This window comes from Camelus bactrianus, chromosome 3, assembly GCF_048773025.1.
Source record: "Camelus bactrianus isolate YW-2024 breed Bactrian camel chromosome 3, ASM4877302v1, whole genome shotgun sequence".
Classification (NCBI taxonomy): domain Eukaryota; kingdom Metazoa; phylum Chordata; class Mammalia; order Artiodactyla; family Camelidae; genus Camelus; species Camelus bactrianus.
Window position 1 is genome coordinate 54,477,587 of NC_133541.1, and position 17,330 is coordinate 54,494,916.

Below are 17,330 nucleotides of genomic sequence, written 5' to 3' on the forward strand. Positions count from 1 at the left end.
CATTGCCACCCTCTCATCATCTTGTTTCCCTTCAATTTTTCTTCCTTATCACATGGGGCGGGGGAGGGGTATTTTATTAAAAAATCTCATTTGAGGGGAGAAATTCAAAAGGAGAGAATTGACTCTTTCAGTCCTGTAGGAAAAAACCGAATCCTGAGGGCCAGAAAAGAGGATGTTTTTGCTGTTGGCCTGAACTGGGGGGTGCAAGGAAGGGAAAGGAGCAATAAATACCAGGAAAGAAGCAGAAACTAAAATTTTCAAAATATCACCCCAACACATATCTCTTGAACATTTCTCATATTTAGTTTAGCTGCTTTCCCGTCATTTCCAGTTTTTTCTTTCTTTCTTTCTTTTTTTAATCTCTTACCTAGATTGTTACCATTGGGGGAAAAAAAGTCCTCCTGAATCCTGAATCTGGTCTTACAGAACCTTTCCTTAACCCTTTCTTTCTCCCAGCATTACTGAGATATAACTGACACATAATACTATATAAGTTACACGGTGATTTGATATATGTCTATGTATTGCCAAATGATCATCACAATAAGGACAGTTAACATCTCCATCACCTCATATAGTCTTGAATTCACTCACTTTCTCTAAAATGTAAATACAATCACATTACTTCCCTCCTCCAAGGGGTCAGTGGCTTTCCACTCCCTTTAGGAAAAGTCAGAATTGCCAAGGATACAAGACAAGGTTCCATGTGGAATCTGTCTACCTTGTCTGCTCTGGTGTCCAGGCTAAGCCATGGGACATTAGGGTGAATTTGTGGCTCTGTTCTGGTGATACGCCCCTTCCCCTCAGCTCTCTACCCCTCCACCTGGATCCTCAAAGTGGTCGGCTTTTCATCTTTTACAGCTTGGTTCAAATGCCACCTCCTCAATGACAATGACTATCTCCCTGTCTGTATATTCACTAGAAGCTATGACCCCTCTCGTGATAAGGTTAATGTCTTATTGCACTCAATGGTTAACACTCTTCCTTCACTAGAGCATAAGCTTCTTGAGGGTCAGGGCTGTCTTATCACCTTTGTATTACCGGTGGCTGGCACAGTCCCTTGTGACACTGTAGGTGCTCACAAAACGTTTGACTGAGTGAACAGCCAAATGGCAGGGGATGTACCAGAAGCAAAACTACCAATGAAGTGACAAAAGGCTCCTGGCATAGGAGGGAGACACTGTCTGGATACACCACAGTGTAAGCCACTCCCATTTCTCCCTTTCTTTCTAATTCTGCATCCTTCTTCCCCACTTTGAAGGCTGTAAAGCACAGCACTTGGTGTTTTAAACTGTCCTACACACCCCTGGGGGTCCTCTGGGCATCCCAGATGGAGGCCCTGTAAAATGGTTGGTGGGCCAAGTCACTAAGCAAAGGTAAACACTTACATCAAATGCCTTCTCTTTTCTAAGGCAGTAAGTGTGTTGCATCACTCAACATATTTATTGAACGACCACTATGTCCACAACACAAGGTTTTGCCTGTGTGTAGTGTCATTTAGATTTTCATCAAGACCAGGTAAAAAAACTTTTTTGAGTTTTAGTTTTCAGTTAAATTGATTCATCCAGAGTTCATCCTGACTGGGCATGTGAGAGGGACTGTGGGACATTTGGTAACTGGGTATTAACCAATCTTGAATACCTCTAATACTTAACAAAGTACCATCAAGTTCAGGAAGAAGGGGGTAGAATGAAAAAGCAAGGAGAAAATATGGAAATGCTTAAATAAACCATGACCTATCCATAAAATGGAATACCAAAGAAGTTAAAAAGCACGAAGTAGGTCTATGTCTACCAACTGGGACAGATCTTTCAAAGAGATTAAGTCAAACAATAGCAAATTGTAGAAAAGACACAACATTTGATAAAATTTATGTACTCCCTCCCCCCAAAACTAATTATTTCTATAAGCACATATATGTTGTACATAAATGCATATACAAATGCTGGGAGAACATACGTTAAACAGATTAGAGTAGTGATTTCTAGGGATAGAACTGAAAGCTCCAGGTGACTTTTGCTTTATCTGTACTATTAAAAACATCTGCAAAAGGAAAGCACATATGAACCACTTCCATAATTAAAATGAAAATAAAGGGTTTTTTTTTGTCCTAAAAACGGAGAGAAGCAGGGAGATAAGTATTCAAAGACATAATACCTTTGTGAAACAGAGAATGAACGATTTTTCTCATTAAGTGATAGGTTGTTAAATATTGTGAATTGGTAAATTTTGTACCTGCCTTCTTAAAAAAGGTGTGCAGTTCATGGTGTGGGCCGATGGAGAGGGAAGGGAACAGGATTAGCAGGCAGAGGACCTGCGCTCTACGCCTCCTTCGCCTCTTACTTGAACCGTCACTTAATCTTGCTGAATCTCAGACTCTACAAAATCTATAAAATGGGGATAACAATAGCATTTAAGTCACAGCACTGCTGTGAAAACTTGCTGTGAGCTGCTGTGAGATGGCCACGTGCCACGGACAGTGACGTTCTGTTTCATACTGTTACACATAACGTGGGATTTTAACGCACAGAGTCGATTCCAAACAAAGGCTCTGCTAAAGGAGACCAAGATTAATCACTATATAGAAAAATATGAACAAAAGTGGTTTAAAAGTTAGAGTTTATTTGACAATTCACAAGTGATCTGCAAATTTTATGGATTATTTGGAGCCAAATTTGAAAACCAGTAGCTCCTCTTTTCTTCCTGGAATGTCTAACATGCTCTAATTTGTTGCCCAAGTAGTGCAAGTCGTGTCTACTCAAGGAATTCAAGCTAATTTTAACTTAAACTAGAAATAAAAATCAAACATACCATACAGCATTCTAAAACCAAATACAAAGAGCACTGTGGTGTTGTCGCCGTTGCCAAGATCATTTCTACCAGAGATAATTTGTATACAGTTATCTATTTTTGAACCAATATGAAAAAAAGGAGTAAGGATCTTATTTAAGATAACAGAATATTAACTCTAGACTTTCTATGGCAATGCAAACACAAACATCATCTGGTCCTAGTGGCGAATTCAGTATCAAAATAACACATTCTGAGAGATACATGTAATACACTTATGCCTCTAGAACTTGACTTTGAGGAGAGGCAGGTGAACCACAGAAAGATAGTAAGCCAAGTTCTACCGGGAAAGCATCAGCTAAGTTTTGTCTGTGGCCCTCCACCTCTGCAACCTTTTAGAAATGACAGCTACATGGAAAACCAATACATTAACAGAAAGAATGGTACGTAACACTTAATTTAATAATGAGTCAAGAAAAGCGAAGTTACTTTCATTAACAACATTTGAGGCTGGGTTTACGGAAGACAGATGTTATCTTAGGTAGACCCGATTTCTGTATTTCATTTCAGCTGCACAGTATTGAGCAAGTCCTGATTCACACTAAGAAACAGTAGCAGTTCTTTAACAGCTCACCTTGAAATACCAAGGGGCTCCTCAATTTACCAGAGATGGCTTTATTCTGGCATCTGCACAAAAACAGTTAACCTGGTATTGATGTTTGCTGGATTTCAATGTTTTAAAATGTTATAAACTGCATATCTGAGTTTGTTATGGTCTGCATATCTAATTTTTATGTTAAAATATATTTATGAATCAAATATTAATGAAGGGTCTTAACAGAACACAGTTGGAACATCACTGCCTCAAGATATGGGTTGATTTGTTATTTATTCTCATGTGCAATCTGGCTTTCTGAAACTCTACTCTAGGCTTCTATGGGTCCCCATTCTTTGGGGTCTACTCATCATTCTTGGTCATTCCTTTGTCTCTTTCATAAGCTCTTGTCCTGCACCTGGCACAAAGTGACATTTTCATCTTGCATCCTCCCGATTTTCCATGCCCTCAATTACTATTACGTATGCCGACAATCCCAAAATATTTATCTCCAGCTCGTATTTTTCTCCTAAGTTTCAACCAGACTCACATTTCCACTTGGATATTCCATAGGTATCTTAAACTCAAAACAGAACTAACCTATCATTCATCTTGTTTTGTCCTGCCTCCACCAAAACCAAGCCCTTTCTCATCTTGAATTCCCTATCTTAGTAAATGGGATCGTTCACCTGGCTGTCCAACTGAAGAGATCTAGGAGTCACCCTACATTCTTCTCTTTGTCATCTATTGATTCTAGCAAGAAGCCCTATTGATTCTATGTCCCAAATAGTCCATCTTCTCTTTCCCAGTACGACTATCATAATACAGCCTCTCAACAGGGATTATTGTGATCTGCATGACTACCTAGACTTTTGAAACATTTATTTTAAAATATCACTTCTTTACAAAAAAATCCTTCCATTTCTCTACATTACCTTCAGAATAAAACCCAAACCTTTCATATGACTTACAAAGTCCTTCCTGATCTACTTTTTGCCACTTCGCCACCACCATCTTTTGCCATACACCCTTCCCTGATATCTATGTTTCAGGGTACTAATCCATTCTAACCTTCTAAGTGTCCCAAAGCTTTCATACCTTTGAGCCTTTGCACATGACACTCTCTCTGCAATTCTCTTTCACCTCTTCTTCAACTAGCTAGCCTACTCCTCCATCAAAACTCAGCTGGGTATCATCTCTTCTGAGAGAGATTTCTTGACTCTTCTTACCCCTGGGCTCGCTTGTGCTAGTGTTCCCCCTGTCACAGCACTTACACACTGTAGACTACCTGTCTGTGTCCTGCACCAAAGTATGAGCTGCTCTCTTGAGTATTCCAAAATGGGGCCTGGGACATAAGTGGTAACAACAAATGTTTTAGGCAAGAGAGTAAAAGGCATGACTTAGGAGGCCAATGATCACTTAAAGGTCTGTAAACAAAATACTAACCCCAAGATGGTGATTTCCCAATGAGGTAGCATCTTGCTCTGAGTCTTTTAAATTAATCCAATTCAAACCCAATCCTTCCTCAAAAAGTTAAACATAGAATTACCATATGATACAGCAATTCTGCTGCTAGATACATACCCAAAGAAATGAAAGCAGGACTCAAACAAATACTTGTATATGAACGTTAATTGTAGAATTATTCACAATAGCCAAAAGGTGGAACTGATCCAAGTGTTTATCAATAGATAAATGGATAAACTTAATGTGGTATATCCATATAATGGAATATTATTCAGCACTGAAAGGGAAGTAAATTCTGATACATGCCACAATATGGATAAACCTCGAAAACATTATGCTAAGTGAAATAAGCCATACACAAAAAGACAAATATTACATGATTCCATTTATATGAGGGGTATCACCCATCTAAAGAACCTAGGGCCATGAGTTACTTCTGTGGCTGATCTAATAGCGTGATCAACCTGGAGAGGCCTTGACTTCCGTGGAACCAGAATTGACCACAAAGTCACCCAGCACTGACTACAAAACCCACATCCTGCTGAACTACTATTTAGTGTTAGGGGATGAGTTTTACAGGTTAACAACATATTTCACTAGGGAACTCATGAGATGAATTGTCTTCCCAAGGCCCTTATAAATTGTTTGCTATTTAAACTTTATAGACTGAAATTCTGCATATGAAACATACTTTGCTTGGGTTATCTGAAGCCTGTAAGTTTTTTTTTTTTTTTTAAACCAAGGACTAAAACATACTGCATAACTATGACAACTGCAAACAAATATGATTTGCAACTGAATGATAACAAACAATTTAAACACCAAAGGAGGCCAAAGGAAGAAGTTCAAGAGGAGCAAATGTAAAATATATAGTTAAGAAGTGTCCTAACAGAGATATTCCAGAGAGGCAAGGCAGGCAAGCTCAAGGGGAAAACTGTACCAGCAACATGAGCAGATCTCTACCTTTTGACAGTAGATTGGAGGACCAGACTGACTGCTGTGGGAACACAGCTGATGCAGACATTTGAGCTTTTTTCCCTCATCCTCCCTCCAAAGGAACACCCTTGGCAGGGACCCTACGCATAGAAATGAAATGTCAGTTAGCACAGTGCCTGTCACACAGCAGATATTCAACAAACAGCCCTTTCTGTTCTGTTTCATACTGGAGTTGTTGAGGAAGCTTTTACTTCAAGTACATCTGCTTTCCAGCCCTGTTTTCTGAAACAGTCATTCTACCTAAGGTATAACAATCAAGTAAGTCATACGCTCAAGTCATATGGATATGACTTACTATATATATGCATATATGGTAACACAGTTACAGAGCACAGATAACAAGATAAAAAGATGAGTCTAGTTAGAAAAAAATATCCACAAAAGAAATTTTTCTGTATTACAGAAATGGGCTTAATTTTGCATCTATTAGGCACCCATTACCACCTTAATTTGGTGTTATTAGGAGAAAGCAGAGTAATATTTCTGTCCCTGGGTAGACAAGATGTGAAAATAACTGACAAAAGTACGTCAGAATCCCACAGAATGGTGAGTTCTGAATGCTAGGTGTTTTATATTAGGTTATAAATCCTGATAGGACAAATACGACAGGATCTTCTGAAAGCCTGAAATTCATTAGGGCAATTCCAACCTGTTTAGTTAAAAGCAGCAGCAAGATAGGAAGTAGCACTTTACGAGTCTGGCTATCCTGATGTATCTTAGATAAAAACTGAAGTCATTTTGCTCCTACTTTTTTTGCTGGCTCTGTTTTCACACACACACACACAAAACCCTCTCCTCACCACGTACACTCCTGGCATCCTCTGGAATGTGTCCTTTAATCTGAGAGATACAGGGAATACTTAAAGAGATCAGAGAATTGACTAGACATCCACTGGGAGCTTGTGCCCTGTCCCCTATTCTAGTCTAGATGCGATTTCTCTCCCTGGGTCATCTGTTTTTGGTAAAAATAACTCAATTCTTTTTCATCTGGTAAACTAAGCAGAAATCACCAGGCAGTGTAGTGCTGATTGAGTTTGAGTTTTTTCTTGGATAAAACTGTTAGCTATTTTTAGGTATATTTTACCAGGTAATACATGAACAAAAAGAGAAAAAAATTCATTTCTTTAATTCATTAACTATGCTTATTTGTGTGACATCTATATATTAGTTTCCCATAGAAACTGCCATAAAAACTTAAGGTCCAATTTAATAAGAATATTAGTAAAAAATACACTTTTACAATTTAGAGTAAGGTGAATGACACATCTGTTTCCATTCTAAAATGATTGTTTTCTAGCAATTCTAAAAATATTTTCTCACATGAAAATTACCTTCTCAACAAATAATTTTTATGGCATAGTATCCTACTTGAGAAATTTTTTAAAATGTGTCATTCTCAACTACTTCTTACCTGAAAGTTTTCCTCTTTAAGATTTATATAAATTAGGGGGGAGGGTATAGCTCAGTGGTAGAGCACATGCTTAGCATGCACAAGGTCCTGGGTTCAATCCCCAGTACCTCCATTAAAAAAAAAAAATAAACCTAATTACCACCCCCCCAAAAAAACTCAAAAAATTGAAAAAAAAGATTTATATAAATTAATTTACTTTGTGAATGAAAAAGGAACAGAGCTAAATATCCAGAAGAAAAAAATTCAATAAAGATTATTTCATGATTTCAAGCATCATGTTAAAATCACTTGCTATCAAATAAACAAAAAGATTTCTTTAAAACAAAACAGAACAAAACACTGCCACCAAACCAGTTTCCCTCTGGCCTGTCTCTCCCTCCAGAGCTGACAGAAACTCAGGCCTGCAAGGAGACAGCAGCCGAGCTGCACACTCCAGAGTTAAGTACAAACATGGGAGCCCACAGCACACGTGGGAAAGAATACATTTAATTTTAACAGGGCAAAGACAGGTGTTTTAAAAGGTGGTGGAGGATTCATTTTGAGTGTCTCTTTTGGTCCCATTCGAGAAAAAGGTGTAAGTTTTTCCTCTAACTGCTTCTCAACAGTTATATGACAGCAAAACATTAAATCTATGGTGGTGCTGGAGCTCTTCTATAGGGACAAGGAGGGCTGCAACTTCATCAACCTTTTTTTAATCTGCAGAAAGAAAGGGGGACAAAAAAGGGAGACAGAGAGAGAGAGAGGGAGAGAGAAAGAGAGAGAGGAGGAACAAAAACTAATTTTCCAGCCAGGGAAATACTTATAAAACCTTTTATGTCAAAGTTAGGATTTCACAACATAACACACTAATGCAAAATCCAGTAGCACCTGTAAGATTTAAGTAAATGCTGCCATCACTTAAATGCTTTTTAAAAAATATCTGTAAAAGACTGAAGGGGAAAAAGATAAAGTACATTCTCCAGAGAACAACAAGTGTATTTCAAAATAAAAACTGTATTTTTGCTTTTCTTTTTTTCAGTTGTTTTTTTTTTTTGTACAAGAATTCATAGTTATCATATAATAACTTACACACAATGGGATCGATCTCTGCTCTCCTTTTCCGTGTCACTTCAAGTCCACGTGTTCAGGCTATAGCCCCCAACATTATTTTCTGATAAATATATTACCACAGTTTGATCTAAATATAGATACATTATATAATACTTGTCTCTGGGAAAAATCAGATTTTAATATGCAAACTTTTATTTATATAATACAGAAATGGAGAAAGCTACCGTAGGCACACAACCTAATTATGACGTATAGATGAATGGTTTCTAGATACTCTCCTACTGTAAATGAATGTTTAAAATAGTCTTACGGAGAAGGTTTTATTTATATGTGCACTTGTGTCCACCTTATCCCTACACTGTACACGTCGGATGACAAGCTGGGAACTTAAAGGTGCAGCCCTCAAGAAATTGTTGAATCACTAAAAAAAGAACAAATTAGGCTCTTTTGGACAAAGAAAAAACTCACAAAATTTCCAATTTCAAATTTCATATCAGTAGGAAAATATTAAAAATAATTTTCTGTATATACATATGAGTATATGTATATATTGAATTGCACACATGTCTCATGTATCAATACAATTAAAGCGGAGACATTTTGGTGAGCTATTTTCCCATTAAATGACAACTATGTCAAAATTTAAAAATATCTTTTTACATCATTAAAATAATTCACTTAGCATTTCAATAGCTTACACTTTTTTAAATGTTTAACTCTTCATAACTAAATTCCCTGATCCCTAGTGTTAAATCTTCTATTTAAATTAAAATCTGGTGCTCTGTTACTCAGAAACTGATGGATAAAAATCACATCTACTTCAAAATTCCATCAATCAAATACATTTTATTACCTGATTTACCAGAGAAATATCTCAACTCTGAGCTTGTGTGCCTAAATAACCCTCCCTATAATGAACAGGTGAGGAAAACACCCTAAAATAGATGGAGGGAACTTACACGATAAAATAGCACATATAATACATGATGACTGTGTCTGATATAAACTTTTCAGAGACACCTGGAAACTCACTTTTAGAAACTAACTTTAGAAACAAACCATTTATTTTTCACTCTAATATAAATTAATATGTATGTATTTACATACATACACATACATAAAGAAAACAAAATTGTCTAGTGTTGAGTAGCTGTTTGTGAGTGAAAAAATGGTTACAAATTGATCAATCAGCTTAATTTTGTACTTAACAATTCAGTCGTTTTGGGATACAAACAAAAAGTCAGTGCATTTGTAGACTCCAAAGAGTCAGATACTCAAGCATACACTTTATAAAAGAACCCTCCTCAATGTCACAGGCATTACACAGCAAGAACATATGGACTCTGATGCAATTCCTACTCCACAAGCAAACTAGACAGCACTTGACTTATTTTTAAAATAGCTTCTTAAAAGAAATATATAAAGAAATGCATGTTTGCTAAAAGTCTTTTAAAATTACATCCAAACAACATTAAAACCTGTTCACTGAGAAGTGCCCACTGAATTGAATTCCTGTTTGGAAATGCCTAGTTAACAGTTCAGAATATTGCCTTGTGAGGTTTGACTAGAGACGTGGTTGATGTGAAGACCCAGAGAGAGTACACGGCTCCAATCCTAATAGTCCTCTGCTCGGCTGCTTGATGGAAATGGATTCCCTTTAAAATAGCTGTACACCTTAAAATGATCTATATTAAACAGTTCCCCAATAACCATTATTATTTGTAAATTGAAATGCATCGATCACTCAGAAAAGATTTCTTGCAAAATATATAAATAAATGTAACTGCATATTCTGTAAATATACTTAGCATTGCTAGACCAGACCGTCGGTGACGGCTGCTGTATTTCAGTACTGTGTGTCAAATTTATTAGAAATTTAAAAAGAAAAATTTCAGAGGGACTCAGCTGCCTTCATTAGTTGGCTTTTAAAATATGTAATAAAATGGGAGACAGTATTTTCTCATAAATACATGGAATCAATATGGAAAGTAAACTATTCAGCAGACAAGATTAGAGAACACCAGAGTGTACCAGAGTGGTCACCAGAGTGATTTATCTTCCAGTATAAAAAAAGGGAAGAACTCTATACACCCAGTTATGTTTCAGTTAAAGATACAGCTCTCTCTCACTCCTGGCAAGAATTAATTGGTAACGGCACTGCTTCTCAGCAGTGCAAAAATATCCTGAGAAATTATTCAGATTACAACAAAAGACAGGGCTTTCATCACTAAGATTTTGCACAAAACACAGCTTGAGATATCAGAAATAAATTGATTTAAAAAGCAGATAACCTTCACTGTGTTGAACACAAAAAAGGGGATGTGACCCAGACATTGTTAATTCTCCCATTGGCTTATACCAGAAAAAAAGATTGCATTAAGTATCTATTGTAACTTTCTAGTTAACTATGGCCAATAATATACATGGAGGTAATTTGTAGTTCAAGTTTTTCATCTCTTTTTTTCCCCAACTAGCTATAAGCTGAAGTCTAAAATTTACACTGAAATATACAATTCCAATTTTCAAAAGACCCTCCTCCTGGAGGAGTGATATTCAAATTTTTTTGTGCAATCTTGATGCAGAGCCCCAACAGTCCTATGAAGAGAGACAGTGTATTTTTTAATCAATTGGCACTGAAATTTAACTTTCCTTAGCTGCGTTCTAGTAGCTTGGCCAAGTTATCTCGTAATTCTGTTAGTTCAAATATTTTCCCATCAAGAATTTCTAAGAGTGTCTTCAGGTTATTGCGAAAAGCTTCTTGTTCATTCTGACTTTTCTCCAGACGTTGCTCTAAGTCAGACAGTTGTCCCTCCAGGTCTTTGTTCCGAATTTCTACTTCCTTTAGAAACAAAAGTGTGATATATACATGTGCATCAGTTCGAGACTTAGAAATCAACATAACTTATTAGTAATATTGTTGTAGTTCATGCAGTTTGACAGTCAGGATGAGCTTCTGAATCGCAAATTAACACAGTTTAAGGAGATTTTTAGATTTTACCACATGAGAAATTCATGTGGTTTTACTGACTGGCTTGTTCATAAATCCATTCTCTCCCCTGAACACGAATCTTCTGACTGCTTCCTTCACGCCCCGCGACACCCCAGCACTTCAGGTACCGAGACAGGACCAAAGACCCACTCTGCGGATTATCTACATCTCATTTCTACTTCTGCCTACTGCCTTTTCCTCATGCACAACCGTTAGCAATCTCAGGTGAAAGCAGGAAGAGAGAAAGAGAAATTAATTTTTTCTCCTTATGGGCAATTCTGAAGGAAGATTTAGAGAAGAAAATAACTCTTAAATGAGGTTTTAGGATCCTCTGAATATGTTCAATATTTTTCATTTTGCCTCAATATTAAATAAATGCATATGGTTGAGAATAAAACTCACCTGCTAAAATCTGTAGGGATATATAATAACTGTACATATAAGAGAATTATACAACTAACAGTTCCAACATACTGCAGAATAAAGAAAGAAAAAATGACAAAAGGGAAGTAAAAGTTCATGGGAATAAAAAATGGTTAGTTTTTTAAAAGAATAAATTCTAGCTTACTTAAATTTATTTAGAAGTTATTATTGCTCTAAAAGAAAGTTTCTAAGCATGATGAATATAATAAAGTGATTCTAAAAAATAAAATGACATAAGCTAGAGATTCAAATTCGGTTAAAAAAGAGAATTAAGAAAAAATAACAGAAAAACCTATTTTTACACTTTAAATAAACTTCAGAAAAGCGATGAATTGAAAGTTACATATCCTTTATGGAAAGCTCACTTTTATATCTGAGAAGAATTAAGTGACTGATAAAAATTACATTCATATATGTAAATAATATGGAACAATGAAGACATTTTTGTTAGTAACACAATTATGAATCAGCCTCAGAAAATACGATGTTTCAAATGTTAAATACAAATCTTTAAGAAAATTCCATGAAGTCTAAAGGATAGTGGATTAAAAAAAAATAGTGAAAGACAATTTGGTAAATGTTAAATGAAAAGAACCAAAGATGAAGCAGCACACTGCAACTAGGCAAAAATTTGTATGCAAATTGAGAACAATGGGAATTAATGTACACAGAAGAAACAGGAAACCGTTCTGGTTGTTGGGATTATGGGCACTTCTTTCCAAAATTTATTTGTCCTATAATATGTGCAAAATTAAACTTCTGAGAAAAATAATTGGAAAATTGACTTGAATACATAGAAGAAAGTAACTATTGATTTAGAATTCTCAACACGAATATTCACGTTCTGACAGACAGAATTGAGAGCAAGGCTCCAGCAAAAAGACAGCACAGATGAGTCACAAGAGCCTGGGAAAATATAAAATAGAAATAAAGCACCTATAATGATTTATAAATGAAGAATTTAGGGAATCCCAATCTAATCTTAAAGTATTTACTGCTAGATGTTAACCAGGTACGTTTCTAATCTTTTTCTTTTGAATAATCTACAAAGTGAAGATAAGTAAACTGAGAGCAGATTATGAAACCAATAAAATATTTATAAATTCAGAAGCCAAGTTCATGGAGGCTCTAAACTATGAGGGAGAAAACAGACCCTGGGATTAAATGTAAAAATTCCACTCGTGATTACACAGCATGCTTTCTTGCCTGTTTAAACAATAAGCTTAAGAGTAGAAAGTTTCCAACATAAAAATAGACCAAATGTCATTCACTAGCAAACACCCACTTCACCAGGCACCACCCAGTTTGCCCTCTAAAGCCTTCCCTAAGAATGAAAGGCTTCCTTGTTCTCCCTGACAATCAATGAAACATCCAAACATTTTCAATGGAAGCAAGCAAAACACCAAATCCCCTCAGCTATTAAAATTGCGCTGTTCTCCATAGAAGTCTTGTGCTCTAAGCCATTTCCCTGATTGGAGGAGTTTTACTAGGCAGATGACAAAAGGGATCCAGTACAGTGCTGTCAGCGCTGGTCTATTCTAAGGCAGAGGGTGTGATCCCAGAGCAAGAAGAGACAGACAGCCCAGGGCCAGTACGAAGCAGCCTGGTTGGTGGCACTTTGCAGTTTTCTACCTTCTGTCCACACTTTCCAACCCTCTCTTTGCCTTTTATTCTCCCCCACCCCCGACCCCTACAACTTATCTTTCTGTTTACTATCATTTTTGTGCAACTATTTCCCTTTCTCCTTCACTGATATGTGCGCATATGCCAGGTGCACCAAGAGGCCTGGTGCAGTCCTGATAAAGCAGTGAGGCCACAATTTGCTAACTCCCTTTTGAGGGCTTTAAAGGGCAAGCACTGAAAGTGTAACATCCTAGCAGGCAGCAGGTCGTGCTCTGTGTTTGTTAGATATGGAGCCTACAAAACTAGAGAGATGAAAAAAATTTAGACAATTTTTACCACCATATCAATGGGATGAGGTCAGGTTCATTTTCTATAAAATTAAATTCTGCACCATTGAATCTAAATAAAAGCTACAAAAAAACCTCTTTATTAACAGCCAATTTGCATCTTAAACTCTTCTTACATGTATTACCGTCCTATTAGATTATTAACCTTCATATGTAACAGGACATAAATAATCAAAACACATATTAATAATTCAACAGAAAAATGGGTATAAGACACACACCACACTGTGAATAAGAGTTAGTTAACAATTATTTACAGTGCCCTCTACAAACTAGGCACTGAGGATAAACTAGTAAATAAACAAAAAAATGGTCCCTGTTTTAATAGAGCATGCATTCTAGAAGGAACAGGCAACAAAGGAGTGAACAGAATGGACGGTTTGGGTTACCGAGGAAATGGTGACTGTATACACTGAAATCTTCCAATTACCTTCCCACACTATACAAACCAATAATAAGAGCAAATAAAACCACACAAATTCCATGACTTCAATGGAACTAGAAGAAAGAGACCAATACAAACTTCAAGTCACCTATAATAAGGAAATAGAAGCCCCGGTTTTCAGCAAAGATAATGTTCATGTTCTCACTCTAACCCCTCGCAGAGCGCAAGGCAGGGCTGTGGGGTCACACAGAAGAGGGAAGAGGAGACTGACTGAGCTCCAATAATCCAAAGAAAGAGGAAAGAGCACTGAAAGTGCCAAAATACTGGTCAGGGGAAGATAAAGGTCTTGGAAGACCAGAGCAACCTACAAGAAGAGACATGAGACACAAGGAGGCAACCCTGGAGAGGCAATACTTTTGAGAGAAGACAGTAAAAAGAAGAGAAAGGGACTTTTTGCAATAGTATGCAAAGGGATAAAAAAGCAACATGGGGAAGTTTAGAATCTTTTAAGACAAAAGAAAATTAAAATATCAAAGGACACAAACCTCTCCCCTACTATCTCCTCAAAAGCAATGTTTTTTAACCAAAAATTTGTAAACCACCCAAAACTGCCACTCTGTGTACCACATACCAAGGTACAAGCAATCTTCATCTTCATGAACTGTTAAAACATAAAAGTAGAAAATATGCTAAAAACACTTCAGTGGATAAAAATTAAAATACCTCAAAAATCCAACGATGAAGCACAAGAAAATTCTGATAGAACCCTCCACTCTAAATTAAATATTCTCAAACAAGCATTTAAAAAAAGAGCTTGAATCAGATATTCAAACACTAAATCAGATATGAGTCAAAACCCTGAAAAACAGGAAAAGTTGATTAAACCAATGATAGAAATAGAAGAAAAATGCAAAATCATAATAGAAATGAAGACTGAATTATACGATGTCCAAGGAAAAACAGATTTGAATAAAATTTATTTTAGTCAATTATTATTTGAAAAAAATCCAAAGGAATGAAAGAAATAAAGATAAAGTAGGGAAAATGGTCAGATAGAAAGTGATTGAAACAGAAGACAAGACAATCCAATTACATATCACTGGAGCTCCTGAGGGAGAGAAATACAACAGGACAGAAATAACATTTAAAACTTTTATACAAGAAAATTTCCTGAACAAGGAAAGACCTGAATCTACTAATTAAACAGCCTACCTAGGAAAACTGATCCTCAATAATCCATTCTGAGAAATACCCTAGTAAAATGATTAGACTTTAAAAAACAAAGGAAAAATTCCTCAGGGTAAACGAGCAGAATTAGTTCAAAACTTCCAAGGCCAGAAAATCAGACTGGAATCAGACTTCTCAAAAGCAATATTAAAAATAACGTAATAATGGAGTAACATTTTCAAGAAACTCAAAGAAAGAAAATTACGAACCGAGGATTTTACACCTAGCCAAGCTGTCATCCAAATACTAAGCCTGTTAAAAAACAGCTTAAACATGAAAGAACGGAGGACAGGTGTACCTATGAGCTCTTCTGGAACCACCTACCAGCAGACAGGCTTCATCCAACTAACAGACTACTGTGAAAACTTCAGAAAAAGGACTGATGGTGAGCATTTGCTATATTTAATGTATATCAAAGATTAGAATAAAGGTGGATGATGGTTAAAAAGTAATATAAAAGTGTCACTTATTCTGACAAAGTAATAATAATGCAACTGAAAACAGGGAGAAAAGGGAAGGGAAACAGAAAAGCAGATAAGCTGATTCATTATTATTGAATATGTAGTAGTTGAGAGTCAAAGGACATCATTAAAAACTAACAAACCAGACAAAGTTTATATGTGAACACAGTTGACGAGGGGCATTTAGAAAAGATGTAAGTTCAAAGGTGACCACTACAACAAATTTAAGACTATCTTAAATTTAAAAAGATAAACAATGAGAAAAGAATATCATATAGAGAAAGAAAAAGTCAAGTTAATATAATATATAAATAATTTATACATAAAATAATGACAAGTTGAGACCAAACATAAAAATCATATCAGCAAATATGAATGAATTACTTAGTATAAAAAAATTTCTCAGATTGGCTCAAATAACACACAAAGAACATTCTCAAAAACTTATCATGTATTAGGTCACATGCAAGAAAACCAGGTAAGTTACATAACATATAAATACATATAAAAATCACTTAATGTAACTTAAAAATACTCTGTGATCACAATGTAATAAGACTAGGAATTGATAGCTAAATCACAAAATAAAACGGTCTTTCCACTTGGAAATTCATTTAGAAAATCCAAAAATAATGACATGGGCAAAGGTATACTAGGCAGGGTTTGTGACAGTGGTAGAAAAAGTGGCAAAGAAAGACACCTTTAATGCTAAATGCCACAACTCACAATGAAGATATAACAATTATATTTATGTGCCAAGAACACAGCAGCCACTTTTATGAAGTAGAAATTACAGGAGATGAAAGGAGAGACAGATAAAAATACACTTATAAGAGATTTTAATATGTCACTCTTAGTATAGGATAGATCAAGAGGGAAAAAAAAGGTAAGGCTACAGAGGCTTAAATTACAAAATCAATAAACAGCATTCACAAAAACTGAGCATAAATTAAACTACACAAAAAGCAGTAAATTATGTAAAGCAGAAATTATACAAACGCTTGTGATCACAATGCAGGAAAACTAGAAATAAATAACTTAATCAAAAACTAAAAGGCCCTTCCACCAGGAAATTAAAGCACATACTTCTAAACATTTTTTGTGTGAAAGGGAAATAAAACCAAAACTATAGAATTTTAAGAAATAATGATAATGAAAACACTGTCACAATTGATGGGACACAAAGCAATGATTAGAGGAAAATCTATAGCTTTAAACACATAAATAAAAATTTAAAAAAGAAAATAAAGGAATTAAATTTCCCTCTCAAAATGCTAGAAAAAGAATTTTAAAAGTAAACCAAAACAAAGCATAAGGCAAGAATAATAAAGATAAAAGTAAAAATTCACTGGGTAGAGAATAGAAAAATATTGACAATGATTAATAAGTCATAATCTTATTTTTTTAAAAACTTACACATATCATTACTTTACTTCATCAAGAAAGAAAAGGATAAAGAGCAACTACATAAAACAAGAGATTATAAGACTTTCCATTGAATATTTGAAAACCCAAATGGAGAGCTCAAATAGCCCAGTATCTGTAGAAGAAACGACAGTAATCAAG

The 17,330-nt window shown here is 35.7% G+C and overlaps 1 protein-coding gene across 13 annotated transcripts in view; it reads right to left on the minus strand.

Moving 5' to 3' along the window:
• Positions 1 to 17,330, minus strand: part of HOMER1 (homer scaffold protein 1) — a 187,064-nt gene that overhangs the window by 12,068 nt on the left and 157,666 nt on the right. Inside the window, exon 9 of one of the 13 annotated variants that reach the window (XM_010949255.3) lies at positions 8,233 to 11,148. The exons of 11 other annotated variants lie outside the window; for them this stretch is intronic. In XM_010949255.3, the coding sequence (XP_010947557.1) occupies positions 10,960 to 11,148 (189 nt within the window). In that variant the 3' untranslated portion in view covers positions 8,233 to 10,959. Of the gene's footprint in view, positions 1 to 8,232; positions 11,149 to 11,681; positions 11,772 to 17,330 lie in introns of those variants that run through there. One more of the 13 variants, XM_045512327.2, reaches the window with a different exon arrangement.